A 15365-nucleotide genomic window follows, 5' to 3' on the forward strand; every position below is an offset into this window, starting at 1 on the left:
TCCATGAGAATATTGACATGTGTGTTGGTGAGAGCAGGGGACAGGGGGATAGATTTGAAAGAATACTGGGATCTTAATTTTCTTCTGTCCTGGTTCCTAAACCCAAAGGAGTTATAAGAAATCTATGGGGCTGGGGTTGTGGCTCAGTGGTAGAGCGTTTGCCTAGCATTTATGAGACCCTGGGTTCGATTCTCAGCACCACATGAAAATAAATAAAAATAAAGTCCATCAACAACTAAAAAAAAAAAAGAAAGAAAGAAATCCATGGCTCCCAAGCTTGGAAGGAATCTGAACAAAAGGTGCACAATGGGCCAAGTGTGTCTTTGCTCCACTTGTCCTTTGTTTTATTTTTTGAGGATTTCTCATCCAGGCAGACACTTACCCCTGCCACACAATCTCTGCAAGTCCTATCTCAGTATTGACCACTTTACCATAGTAACAGTTCCCTTTATTGAGCACTTACTGTGTTCCTGCTAAGTGCTTTGCATACAAGAAATTATTGAACCAAATGTAAATCATTGCTTAACTTAGCAAAAGAGGAAATGATAGCTTACGGAGGTTTAGTAAATTTCCCCCAAAACACTTAGCTAAGAAAGTGGTGGAACAGGATTTTGGTTTCCACTGTCTAAATCTGCTGTACCTTCTGCTCCCCTGGCTGACCTGGCTTAGCTGTTACAACACAGAACTAAGGATTCTGTGATTTCTGGAGAAGATCTGTGGTCTCCAAGATCATGGTTCCAGGCCTCTTCTGACTGCCACCTTCAAATCTTTGTCCTTCTCAGAACAACAGACCATTTATAGCCCCAAAGCTGGCGGCCTTTTGGGCTAAGTACAAGGAGTCCTCACTGCCCTTCCCCACATGAAGTACATGCTGAGAACTTTTGCTGAATAAGTGAACTCTGAGGGCTATACAGGCTGCATCCTGAAGATGGGTTGGGGTCAGTCACCAAAGTTGTCCTCAGTTACCTCCCAACACTAGGCTGGTCCCTGAGACACAGGCTTCCCACTCCTTCCAGGTCTGTCTCTTTTATAAAAATGGGACAAAGGGCACTCATTTGCTCTTCCTATTAGCCCTAAGAGTTAGATACTGTAAACATCTCCATTTCACACATAAGAGAAATGGAGACCTAGATTAGCTGATATACTCAAGGTCTCATAGTGAGAAGTACCCCAGATTCCAATCCAAATGTCAGAGATGCCTTTGAATAGTAAATGAAAACTGAGATTTGCTCCTCACAAAAAGTCACACATTTACAATTTTATATAGTTTCAGGGTTTCATCCTAAGGAATCCCTCTAGCACAGGTCAAGGGCTTTGTATTACAGGGATCCGAAAAGTCTGTTGTTCACAGGGACAAAGCAAGAAATGTTGAAGTGTGATGGAGCAGTAAGCCATGGAGAGTGCTTTTCTTTCCCAAAAGCATGCTGATGAAAACAACCAACCAAAGCAAATCCCCTCTGCAGGGCCAAGAAAACTCACTTGGGGCTGAACTGGATCTCAATACAATCCATAGCAATATCTGCTAGATGGTAGCACTGCTGCTTATTTGCTGTAGATCCAACAGACATTCCCCATGCTCCTAATATTTAAGAAAAGGTGTATTGAACTGCTCTCCCAGTTCAGGGTGGATCTAGAGCTGATTCCATTCCAACTCTCCTCTTATAGGGTCTAGAGAAGCTGCCTGCTAGCCTCCTGCCACCTCTCTATCCAGGACCAGGATCCCAGCCTCCCATCTTTGGATTAAAACTGTCTGGAGATGTTCTGAAGGTGCAGCTGTTCAGATTGAATGAATCAATGGTACACCTCATGAGGATGGAGAGGGACTAGCTGACTCTCAGGGAGTTGATGCAGTTTCCAGTTCCTGCCTGGCTCCAAGGCATTGAAAGTTGCCCTGCTATGACTGAGCAGGGCTTAGTTTCTGTCTTCCTGGCCCCTTCATCCCAGCTGTCTCTTTTCTGATTCTCTCTTATCTTTGTTCTTGCCCATGCCCACCCTTAGATGATAGGAATATTTTTCTAGTCCTTAGACAGCTGCCCCATCCCAGTACTGCGATATTTTTTTTCTCAGTGGCACTTGCTTTATTTTCTTATTACTGCTTCAAAACAACTAGCATTATTTCCTTAATAGGTTTAGGCTTTCGGGAAATACAAAAGCTAAACACCGTTTCTCATTTCCACTAACATCCCTCCCCTGAAGCAATGAAGCTCAGGATTACTCAGTGGAATAGAAGAAGATAGGGAGGAGAAGGGTGAAATGTGGGGAGAAAAAAGTTGCCACTAATAAATACTTTTTTACCACATATTTTCCATCTTAAGATCCCTTTAAACTTTTTTTTTTAAAAAGTAGAAAGTAGCTTTTATTATTTTTTGATACATTATAATTGTATATAGTCACAAATACACAATGATGTCACAATACATGTAATCAGTGTGGAATGATGGAATCAAGCTAATATACCCACCTTCTCAAACAGTTCTCATTTATTTCTCCATATAACTTAAACTTTGTTTACAACAAAGATAATCCCAAAGAGCTTGTTTATGTGGATTTTATATGTGTGTGTGTGTGTGTGTGTGTGTGTGTGTTTATTGTTTTAGAAATTAAAATGGGCAAATGTTTAAAATGTTTATTAATTCATTAAAAATAATAAAGACATCGTGTGCTAATATAAATCATGTATTTTTTTATTTTGAAAAGCTGTATTTTCCAAAACAAACAAAAAAGGAGTCAGTGAAAATAATGACATTTTTTGTGTTTCTGTAAATCTTTTTAATATTTGACACAAGCGAAGGCAGCTGGATTCTCATAATTACTTCTCTAATCAGTATGTTGTGACATCACGTGCCATGTAACTTCTGGAGACTTCCCTGTATAGTTGAGAGTAAACAAGAGTGAAGGAAACAACATCTTAGTGTTTGATGAAACTACCTTTCCTGGAGGACTGCCTGAAAGGACCACACTTTAGAGAACTGTTGTTTCAGATTATGAAGTACAGTCTGTGTTAATCCGGGGAGGAAATATACATGGCCATCATCTAAAAGAGACAGAAGACACAGGGTTTAAGGGCACTAGTTTTTGTTTTTGTTTTTTCCTAAGTTTAAATCCCCACTCCTCAACTTTCCAGAGTTGGGAAGGTTACTGAAACTTTCTAAAATTCAGATCTTGTACCAACAAGTAGAGAATAGTAGCTATTTTACTGTGTTACTCAGAATATAATGAAATACTTTCTGAACTTCATTAGTTTTAACTTTTGCCAAGTCCATGTTAGAGCCAATCCTATCCTATCCTACTATTTTCTTTGCATCTCCCTAGATCTTTCTTTTTTTTTTGGGGGGGGGGGATGAGGGGATTGAACCCAGGGGTGCTTAACTTCTGAACTATATCGAACTATATCCCCAGTTCTTTTTATTTATTTTGAGACAAGATCTTGCTAAGTCACTGAGGTTGCGCTCAAACTTACCATCCTTCTGTCTCAGCCTCCTGAGTCAATGGGATCACAGGTGTGTACCACCACATCCAGTGCTCTTTTTAAAGTTAAATGTTTCAAAAGGAAACTCTATGTATTATAAATGGAAAATTACTTGTCCTAATTAAGGTACAATAAAAAATTTAAAAGAAAACTTAAAAGAACAAAACCCTGTTGCAAAGAGAAGTAAATCAATGTTAGAAAACCATTCAAGAACTGCACCTAGGGCTGGGCTGGGGATGTGGCTCAAGCGGTAGGGCGCTCAACCGACATCCGTGCAGCCCGGGTTCGATCCTCAGCACCACATACAAACAAAGATGTTGTATCCGCCGATAACTAAAAAATAAACATTAAAATTCTCTCTCTCTCCTCTCTTACTCTCTCTTTAAAAAAAAAAAAAAAACTGCCCCTAAGGGAGACTGTCTACCAGATATAATCAGAAGGGGTCACAAGACTGGAAGAAGGAATAACTTTTTCACTATGTTATGCAATTGACTTCTGCCTTGCCCAGGCACCACTAACCCATTTCCTGTATTACTGCACACGTAGGAGACACTGAGATTATGCATGCACTTAGCTCAATGCCTGATACATGATGAGGACTCTACAATGTAGCTTTTGTCATCTTTTCTAATTTTTCCTTTTCTCTTCTCACAGGGGAAAATTACTCACCTAAATTACTCACCTAAGCCCATAGTCATTTGGTGGAGAACTATGACTGCATTGAGTGTTTTATGTCCCCAGCAGGGCCTCTGGGCTCTGCCACTTAGAACTACATGATCTCTCTGTGCCTCAGTGTTCTCATCAGTAATATGGTGATACAATAGTAGCTAATTCACAAGGTAAGAATAAATGGCTTAGAACCTGTAAAGCACTTAGAATAGGACCTGGCACATAGTCAACATTCTATATGTATTAGCTAATTAAACCTAGTTTGTATTAGCTTAATAGTATTCTTTCTTTTTCACCATGCTGGGTATGACAACAGTAGTCATCAACAAGTAGGTTAGCGAGAAAAGTTTTTAATCAAACTATCGAGGTCAAGAAACTGTTCCTTTCACCCCATCCAGTGACTAACCTGGATCTTTGTAAATAAAACAAAAATGAATTACTAATAAATTTAGGGAAAATAGAGAATACAAGATGACATTTAAAAATTGTTAAATTCAATAGACATATATTTCAATAGATCTAATCAGAGGGGAAAATATAAATTATAAAATTGTATACTCATTGCTTATTGAAAGCCTGAGTGCAGGCAATTAATAAAGTCTTGCTTCACTACTTTTTTGTTGTTCTGCATTTATGACGAAACAAAAAGGAATGAAATAGCAATTCTCTATATTAAATGCAAGTTTGCACACTTGAAACAAACACCTTGTATTTTAATATCTCAAATTTTTCATGTTACAACTGAGCTTGCTTTTTACTTGTTAGTTTATCCAATCTAGATTGGATAGGTGACAGAATTACTAACAGGGGATCATGTACATCTAAACAGCTGTTATGTTTTAATAACACTCTAATAGAGAAACCAGTAAAAACAGAGGTAGGAGGATAAGAAAGGAAGAAAAGAAATTAATTTCTGCAAGATTCAGATATTCATTTTCAACTTTTATCTAAAACACAGCATGTAATATTATACATTCCACATTCATTTTCAATCCTTTAACAGTAGCCAGTACCAAAATTGATCTATAGCTAAATTTGAATTATCTTTGATAGGCAAATTAACAAGTGGAATTCTGGATTTTACAGGGTTCCAGTTGACAAATTTGACCTTAAAAAATTGTACATTATTCTACTGCTACTGTGAAGTTCATTTCACATGTGACTTACCCATTCTAGTTCAACACCTGAACCATAACTGTTCAACAGGACTAGTCTGCTGGTGATGCCCTTTCATGTATGACTGTCAAATTTCTATTAAGTGTCTAAACTATCATTGTGGATTTATCTGTGTATTTGGGAACAAATCAACACAGATTACATTTTTAAAAAATTTTTTTTTAATATCTATTTTTTTTTTTTTAGTTCTCGGCAGACACAACATCTTTGTTGGTATGTGGTGCTGAGGATCGAACCCGGGCGGCACACATGCCAGGCGAGCGCGCTACCACTTGAGCCACATCCCCAGCCCCCAGATTACATTTTGAATACCATTAATACAGAGCACAGTACTGGAATGATGAGCTGCATAATTTTAGCTGGGTGGCAAGTGACACTCCAGGTTTTATCAAGACTATTTCCAATTCTGAAGAAAGTAGCTGTCTGCCATTCAAACATTTGCATCTTAGGTGAGAAATTTTTGAAAGGAAAACATCCTTTGCAATAAAGGTAATATTACAAGGCTTATCGAAAATGAGGGAAAATACAGAATACAAAGGAAACTGGTTCAGAATTAGTTCTTTCCTCTCAACCTGCAAAGCCATGGCCTTCTGTTCATGCCCACCAACTTGTACAATAATTTTTTTTTTTCACTCACCTGTGAGTGCCTGCCAGAAGGGGTAGGCCCAAGTAGAGTTTATCTGTAACTGGAGCACCTACCACAGAGGTGTCCAGAGAAGTGGGCATATAATAAATACTCAACAAATATTTATTAGGTGAGCCATTTCTAAGAAGCTTAGCTTTCTTAAATCTTTCTTTGAGCACTGTGGAAAGATAGCCATGAGGGAAAGAAGGAACTGTTCAGTAGTTACTACTTCCCTGAGTTATAATTTCTTAAGACGTAAACACAACATTCAGTTATATTGTCTCCTTTGAAACCCATTCTGAACTCTACTCTTGCAGGGTAGAATATTTATAGACAGAAATTCACTGGGCACAGTACACACACCTGCAATTCCAGCTCAGGAGGCTGAGGCAGGAGAATCTTAAATTCAAGGCCAGCTTCAGCAACTTAGTGAGAGACTCTGTCTCAAATAAAAAATAAAAAGGGCTGAGGATATACTCAGTGGTAACATGCCTTTGGGTTAAATCCTCAGTAGCCCCCCACCAAAACAAAATCCACCAGATATTGTCACTGACCCAGGTAAACATTTTTAGGTTTTTCTGGACTCCTTTCCTTTATTCTACTTTCTTTCTAACACAGGAGGCATCTTAGTATCACTAAGACCTCAGGCAGGGCTTGGCATACACACCTGAGGACCATGGCAGAGTGTCATTAGCACATCTACCAAGGAAATGCTACCTAAGGAAACTAGAATATAACTTCTTAAATTAAATATAGTATGAATCACCTGGGGGATCTAGTTAAACTACAGCTTTGGATTCAGTAGCTCTACATGCCACTACCAGGTGGTGCCAATGCTTATGTTCCATGGGCCACATTTTGAAGAACAAGAAATAAAGAGGAATGAAAAGAATCTGAATTTCTGTCTATTTAAATGCTTGTTAGCAAAACAAGTAAAGCATGCGGTTAATATAATTTAGCAATTGTTCTTGTATTGACTTGTAAATAAGTGCTAGCTGTTTGTAGACACAGTAAAAAACTATTTAGGAAACTAATAAAGGTCATATGGACTATATGTCATCCCACAAAACTCGATAGGAACTCATAATTGACTAAGACAGAAACATGTCTTTTAAAGCATGGTACTCAAATACCAGGTTCCATGGAGGAACAAAACTCAGCGAAGCAGTCATAGGTGACATTCTTTTGTGGTGTCTGGAGCATATATTGAGATTTTCCTTTATGGACTACTTGTTCCCTTATGCTTTGTGAAATTTAAATTTATCCATCTCTTTTCTTTCAAGTTTCTTTGTTGTCCAAATCAATAGTGTGGAACACATTTGGAATTTTATAAACTTAGGTAATAGTCACAACTCTGACCCATTTTAGACTATGTGACCTCAAGCATTGCTGAGGGCCATTACCAAGTAGGAATGACGCATCGAAATTTCCTTGCCAAGCGTACCCCATGCTGCTTAGAGGACATTCGATGGGACATTGCATGCATGCTTTCATAAGGTGACCTTTCTCAAGGACCAAGGCGGATCCGGGTTTAGAGCTGATCAGGTTTGAGGAAGTAACCGGCTCCTTGAGTTTAAGGCGTTGCTAGTTTAAGATAATGGGTTTTAGGGAAGTTGGAAGTTGAAGATTATTGCTGGGATTAGGGTGTTCCTGCTGCTTGTTCCCGTTGAGTTCTCGTGAGATTAAAATGGGATTTGGAGAGAGCCTCGTGGAGTAGGTGAATTGTGCGGGAGACGGCAGAACACGTTTGCCCCTGGACCTGTGTGGAGGCGGTGTGAGAGCTGGAATAAAGAATTGCTGTTTGAACCTACAAAGCTGTGTGGTGGCTCGTGATTCTGGTGCCAAGCCGAGACATTGGCTTTGGCAAAGCATGACCCACAAGTTCAGTAGTAAAATGGGATTGACACTACTACCTTATAGGATTTTTATTAGGATATACTAAGAACGTACCTGGGTCATGGATAAATCTCTATAATTAATGACTTTAATTCCCCCAAAATATTACCACCTTGGTTCTAACCCACCTACGTAAGTGAAATGTAAAGAGACACACACTCTATAACCCAACTTGACTGATTTGGAACCTAGGTGTTCTCTGAGTTTGTAGTCTAAAGTTATTTGTGTGCATATCTCCTCCACCAGACCATAAGCTTCCTTGAAATGGAAAGGGTCTTTTTTCCTCCTGCTAGGCTTTGTGTGGCAAAACAGGATTTTAGACATAGTAGAGTACTCCATACATGGTTGTTCTAACAAGGAAGACCACCCTAAGAGTTTAAAATGGTTTTTATGTGTACCACAACCTCATCTTTCATGTTACTTCTATACCAAAATAAGCTGCCAACACACTAGCTTAACTAACCTGACCACTTTTGTAATTTAAAGGTAGAGTGTATTTTAGGAGTCAGAAATCAAACTGTAATCCTGATGTTAAGAGAAAATTCAAGTTGGGCCAATCGATTCTCTCACAATGAATAATAACGATGGCCTTTGTTCCAAAAGTGTCCTGTTTGTGTCAAAAGCATCCTGATCTTTGGATTAACCATGATCAAAATCATAAAGAAGAATTTCAAATTAGAATTGGAATGACAGCTGGTGAATGGCTGGGAGTACCATTTTTGACAGTTTCAGTCTGAACCCTTATTCCTCTTTGTGAAGACATTTATGGGAAGAAGTCTTTGAAACAATGCAATAGAAGATAATGAGGAACCACCCTAGAAATGCAATCAGAAGTGAGAGTTAAGTTTATTACCCAGGAGTAAGACAAGTCGATGTCACAGTAGCAGTCTACTTGGGAGTATAGGCACAGAGGGATGTGTGTGGAAGGGGACAGATGGCTCAGAAAATAGACCACAGCAGCCAAAATTGGCCACTGGCAGTCTGATGGACAAGAAGGTCCTCCTGAGATTCTTCCACTACTTCAGGCTTGGGATAATTTTGGAGTTCTTAGCATGAAAAATGACAGCATCATTTACTACAGGTTTGCTATACTAGGCACTATGGTGAGAGGTACTGGTTTTGATGGTAATTGGTATGGCTTCTTTTCCCCCAGAAAAAAAAATTCACATTATGATAAATGGAATTTTGAAAAAGAACCTTCACGCAAATGTAAGGTAGAAAGTAAGCTTCTTTGAAGGTCAGAAGTATATCTTGTTCCCACAGACCCACTCCATGTCCCACTGCTCAAAGACAAATGCTGTAAGTATTTGCAGTAAGTATCTCCTTTTAGTCTAAGATGGGCACAAGTTCTTGGACTTAACTGGCCACCAAGAATAATTGCAGGAAACAAGTTTCAGATAAAATCAAGCAGTTTCTTGGGCACCCAGTGAAGTCCTACCTAGTCTTACACAGGCCTGGAGGGTTGCAAGTGACCAACAATTGGTCCCAGAGTAATGCTTGTTATCAGTTGGTAGGGTTGGAAAGCTCCTGGGGCTTCTTCCTCCATTTCCTTCACACTGCACACCTGCTGGCCCTTATAACAATGGGCTTGTAGGAAGAAGCCCCACACTGGGGAAGTGTAGGCATCATCTCTCTCCAAAAGTTTCATCAGAGAAGGTTCAAGGTGACATCATGGAAGCACAGGATCAAAGGCACAAGAGGGAACGAGAGCCTGACACAGACAGTGACACCAACTCTGAGTCGGGCCTGGACATAATCAGGACAATGGAACTGACACCTGCAGCAGAAGGTGTGAAGGCATTCTAGAACTAAATGATTGAATGGGGGCTAGGGGCAACCTTCAGGGCTTAAGATGCCACCAATGACAAGATGGTGTGTTAAACTTTTCATCAAATTTTTGCTGTTTATTTTATGCCTGGCACTTTGCAGTGAATAGAAAATGAATGGTCCAAACTATTTCATATAAATTAACTTTCCAAACACCTGAAACTTTTGATTCCCTTGATCTTATATATGATCAATGTGATAATTTCCAATATATTTGTTAGATACTTGATGTGCTGCACTCCAAACCTAGTCTGTACTTTTCTTGATAACTTGGGATCACCATCTTGTGTTCCTTATTTGAAATTGACAGATAAAATGCAAGACACTGAGTAAACTTTGAATTTCAGCTAAACACAGTATGTGTGACATACTGTACTATCAAATTATTCCTTGTTTATCTGAAATTCAAATTTAACTGGGCATCTTATTTTTACTTGTTAAATCTGGCAACCCTACCATTATTAAACAGTGATAATTGAGTTGCAGTTGAGATATGGTAGCAATATTTGTCCTGACAGATGTCTCAAGGCTGTTGTGCTTCTGGAATCCTGTAGTTATTTTTTAGTCACTTTCCTTGGTATCCAAAAATTGTATTGCTTGTTGAAGCTAGTGTGTTTTCAATTCCTGTTTCCTTTTCCTTCTATTTGATACTTCTAATGAATTTGGGCTGGGAAATAAGATCCTTAAACACTACTGATTTTCTGTAAAGAGTAGTTTCTGAGCAAGGCTTCAGGTACTTGAGGGTACACACTTAAGTATGCAAATTTTAAAGCAAGAATTTCTTAAAAATCTTGGTGTGTCCAGAGACTAATCAGTGGCTTCTTTCAAAGTCCCCTAAGTGAATCTCAGCTTATTTGCTGGAGTGCATTGTTCTCTTATATAAGGAGAAATCAGTCTCTGATGTAGAAGAGATTAAAACTATACAGGAGAATTTTCACTTATGTTTTTTACCCTTGCATAGGATTCTAGATGTTGTTCCTGAAAATTTTTAGAAAGAATGAGGCAGATTCTGATCCAGCTTGATCATAGGTAACCTTGCCTTGAGTCTCGGGACTGCACAAACAAGGTGACCTCTTGAAATCACTAGCAGAACACAGATGGTCTTTGACTTATGATGGTTCAAGTCACAAGTTTTAAACTTTAAAAAGGTGGTGTAAAAATTATATGCATTCAGTACAAATTGTTCTCTGAATTTTGATTGTTGATTTCCCCCCCAGCTAGTGATATGCAATAGAATACTAGCCAGCCACACATCAGGAGGGAAAACAAATGATACTCTACAGTGTACTGTATGGCAAGCTATGATGTTAGGTAGGTTAGAATGTATTAAATACATGTTCTACTTAAGATATTTTTACCTTATGGTGAGTTTATTATGATGTAGTCCCACCGTAAATCAAGGAACATCTGTATACAGTTCTGATTACTCTATGATCTAACAATCAACTCAAAACAATGAATACATCCAAAATGATGAAAACAAAAATTAACCAGCATCACATCTATAACATAAAATTCTGTATATTCCAAATATGATGCTTAGAAGAAATTTAGGCCAGACGGCAAATCATATGCAGAAGGAATTACAATGTCTATTCTTCTCTAACTGCACTCATTTACACAATCATTAAACAAAATTTTCTGTCCTAGGCAATCTTGTTTTGAATATAGATTTTAAGTGGTTCCTGAAATAGATTGCTGTTCCTATTACTGAACCTATAATTACTCAAACTCAGCATGAAAAGTCAGCAAACATCTCTCTGTATCTTATGTATTTCGTTAATCCTTGTCATCATAAAAATTGTTTAAAAATGATTTATGGTGGGAAGAGGATCTTTAGGCTTAGGATGATAATACTTGGTGCTACTCAGCTATGTTTACTTTTATAGGCTTTAGTCAAAGAATAATTAATCAGAATCAGATACTGGGGAATATCTTGGGAGATTTAAGAAAAGTCTAATACCAAGCAAAGATCAGTGTCTAGGTAAAACAGTTTGATTTTCTTTGGAGACTTTTGATAGTGTATGAAACAGGAAAATACCTGATGGTGGCAAAACCCTTCTAAATATTTCAAGTCTTTAAAACTTTCCTTTTACTCACAACAAGACCAATTCTGATCTGTGTAGGTCACCAATAACTGCACTATATATTTAGATTCATGTGACCTGAATAATGTGTGAAATGTAGTTTTCTTTTTCCCCTTCATCCACAAATGAAAATCCACTTATAAGTTGTTAAAAACTAGCTTTTAAATATTATTTTTATTTTCAATTTTAACCTAAGAAACATTTTTGTAGGTTTTATTTATCCTCTAACAGCTTTCTTGTACCCCTAAAAGTGTAGCTATAATGTTTTAGTACACACACACACACACACACACACACACACACACACACACTCAAATATTTTTGGTACTGAGGATTGAACCCAGGGTGCTCTAGCACTGAGCTGCACTCCCAATTCTGCTATATCCCCTATTCTTTTTTTTTTTTTTTAATATTGAGAAGGATCTAGCTAAGTTGCTCAGGCTGGTCTCAAATTTGTAATCCTCCTGCCTCAGCCTCCCACCTCACTGGTATTACAGGCATACACCACCAGGCCTGATATAGTAGATACCTACCTTAAATGATAAGGATAATGGGGGCTAGCTATTAAGAGGAAGATGTAGCCCCCCCAAAAAATGCTGAAGAAATATTTGGTGGATATTTACTGAAGTTTACAAAGTTTTATGCTATTGGTAGGAGCAAACAGTGGTAGGAGAGGCAGATCCATCAACAGAGAATAATTTGGCAATGTGGTGAGGATAATAATGAAGATATTGAGATAAGTGTGTCTTTATGAATCTATAAAACCAACTCTGGAGGAGTTAATGCCTAGGCTGGATGTAAAGGCTAAGCAGTCAGGCAGTAAGTGTGGAGCAGATAGTCTGAGCAAAGAGAAAGAAGTCAGGGAAGGGTCCATCTTGTACTCTTATTTTGTGAAGTAGCCTGTATAGTTCTTGGTAGAAGGAGAGGTGCCCCAGCCCTGTCAGTGTTAAATCTTGACAGCCTTTTGCAGATCTGCTGTGCAGTATTGACCCCACAAGCAGCTATTATGACTACACTGTCAAGTTTTCCAGATATCCCCATCAGCATTAAATGCACTTTTTCTTCATTTCCTAGGCAGTCTAGTGTATTTCAAACTGATAATCACAGTCCCCCTAAATTAGCTTCCACAGCTGCCATAACAAAGAACTACGAACTGGTTGAGTTAAACAGAAATTTACTGGCTCCCAGTTCTGGAGAATAGAATTCTAAGACCATGGTATCATCGAGGTTGGTTCCTCCTGAGGGCTGTGAGGAAGAATCCATTCCATGTCTCTCTCTTGGTTCTAATGGCTTGCTGAGTCTTTGGCTTTTGGTTGTAAATGTATCACTCTGATCTCTGCCTTCATGTTCATATGGCATTCTGTCTGTCTTTCCCCACATTTCCCCTTTGTCCACATTTAAAAGGATAACAGTCATATGGACTAAGGATCCATTCAACTCCAGTATGACCTCATCTTAAGTAACTACTTTTGAAATAATCCTGTTTCCAAAGTTACATTCAACACAGTTCAACTTATAACACCCACCCCCTATCTAATTTTTTTTTTTTTTTATACTGGGGATTGAACCAAGTTTGATACTGGGGATTGATACTGGGGATTGAACTCAATTTACCATTGAGCTACATCCCTCATTCATTTAATTATTTTATATTGAGACAAAGTGTTGTGTGTCTCACTATGTTGCTCAGGCTGACCTCAAACTTCTGATCCTCCTGTCTCAGCCTCTGGAGTTGCTGAAATTACAGGTCTGTGCCACTACACTTGTCTTTTCTAATGTAAATTCTATCATGTAAAGTCAAATGCTAATTTCAGAAAATACTTAGATAAACAATATTTTCTACTCATCTTTAAAATATTTATATTCTATTAATTTCACAGTATCATGGGTTTTATGAGTGTTTAGTAAAAGTTTACTTAATAGATGTCTTAGTTATTATTTCATTAAATGCTGGTCTTTGTAAAGACATTTTTTTTTCAAACAGTATTATATCCTAAATTAAAATTATCGTGGCTTAGTTGTTGACACAGTGTGATCAAAACTTCTCATGGCTGAGGTATTTATTGGACAATTCTATAAAATGAGAATATATTCAATTACTGTTCAAAACTGGTTACAAAGTGTACAAAATGGCTACAAAACATCTGTTGATTACTGAACAAAGGACAAGAGTAAATGAGCATTAGAAGTCAGTATTTGTTATTTATAATCATTTGATAATATGGCATTCACATAGTTTCGTATAGACTGCTGACAGAGACCATGGTAGAGGTCAATACAGTTTCTACATAAACCACTTTTTAAATTAATGCTGAACTCAATTCTTAGTTTAGGTACTTGATTAAAAATACAATTTTAAGAAATATCTTCCCCCTCTGCTTACACAATGGGTCCAATATCAATTACCTAGGCATATCCTTATGTATTCGGATATATATTATTTACTGTGCACAAGATATACACCAAATTTAACAGAGTTAATGCATTTACGGGTATCCCTTGCTTTTTACCCAGAGGAAATAATTTGGCTCTGTACTTTGTTCAAATCCTATTCATTTACAGAAACAAAGCTGGCTTTGCAGAATTAAATGTGTCGGCAAGCAGCTACCTGAGAAGGGCAAAGCACAGAGTTCAGTCAAGGATAATGTAATCTGACACTAATTTGTTCTGTCTCATAATTTCAAATAGATGTTATAATCTGCATCATTTTCTGTCACTTCGATGTGACAAGTTTTGTTTTGGGCACTTTTGATATTGAAAGTAATCTCTCTTGGCTGTTTTCTATGTCTCCCTTGTTAAATCACTGTGGGAGCAACTATGCCCGAAGTCTTACAGGTATCTTAAGTGGCTTAACTAGATTTCCTACTGGTTAGCTTCCCTTTCCCTCTCGCCGTCTCAGAGCCTTTTCTTTTTTCTCTTTAGCTCAGTTCCTTTTACTCTTTGGTTGTGTAGGGGATTTAAATTCCAACCCGGAACTCGGAATGGCTCTCCTTGCCCGACGGGAGTCGTAGTTTCTGTGACTCCTCCCTTACCATCTTTCACGCCGATTCCTCCCCACATAGTAAAACCACAACTCCCAGAATGCATCCTCGAGTGGGCCTGCCTCTATGCGCAGGCGCCCTGAGGCCGCAGGATTTGAATCGGCGGCGTTGTTATTGACGCCATATTGGGGCCGGCGGCGGGTGGAAGAGTCGTACGGTGGAGGGGGAAGCGGTTGGACGTGTTCGTTTGAGCTCCTGCTGCCGCAGCCACCTCGCAATCCCTCCCCATCGGCCGCCGTTCGGAAGCTTCTGAACGTACTAGGGTCTATTGGAAACCGCGTTCCAGCCTCACACCCCTCTGGGCTGGTATCTACTTCTGAAGGGAGCCGGTCTCGGCGCAGGAGCGCCTCTGGCGCGGCGCAAAGCTCGAACGGACGGCTGGGGCAGCCGGAGCCTCTTCCCGGGGAGCGGTGCCTGAGGAGGCGGAAGAGCCCCCCTGACGCGGCTGGCGTGCGTGCCGCCACCGCCCCTCGCGTTCTCGCCCGGACCGGCCCTGGCCACTGCCCCTGCCGCGGAGGCAGCGGCGGCGGCGGCACCTCTTTACTCGGCCGGCGCTCCAACACCCACCTGGCTCC

General features: G+C 39.2%; 1 protein-coding gene across 2 annotated transcripts in view; it reads right to left on the reverse strand.

The window, feature by feature from the left end:
* Positions 1-2668: 2668 nt before the first annotated feature.
* The window catches only part of Orc3 (origin recognition complex subunit 3), a 91184-nt gene continuing 78487 nt past the window's right edge, over positions 2669-15365 (reverse strand). Inside the window, exons 20-21 of one of the 2 annotated variants that reach the window (XR_013425013.1) lie at positions 3461-3580; positions 2669-3034 (exon numbers count right to left, since the gene is read on the reverse strand). Coding sequence is in view for 1 of the 2 variants with exons in the window: in XM_078019628.1 (XP_077875754.1) it covers positions 3031-3034 (4 nt within the window). In the remaining variant the exon portion in view is untranslated. The remainder of the gene's footprint in view (positions 3035-3460; positions 3581-15365) is intronic. The other variant, XM_078019628.1, reaches the window with a different exon arrangement.

This window comes from Ictidomys tridecemlineatus, chromosome 8 (assembly GCF_052094955.1).
Source record: "Ictidomys tridecemlineatus isolate mIctTri1 chromosome 8, mIctTri1.hap1, whole genome shotgun sequence".
Lineage (NCBI taxonomy): Eukaryota > Metazoa > Chordata > Mammalia > Rodentia > Sciuridae > Ictidomys > Ictidomys tridecemlineatus.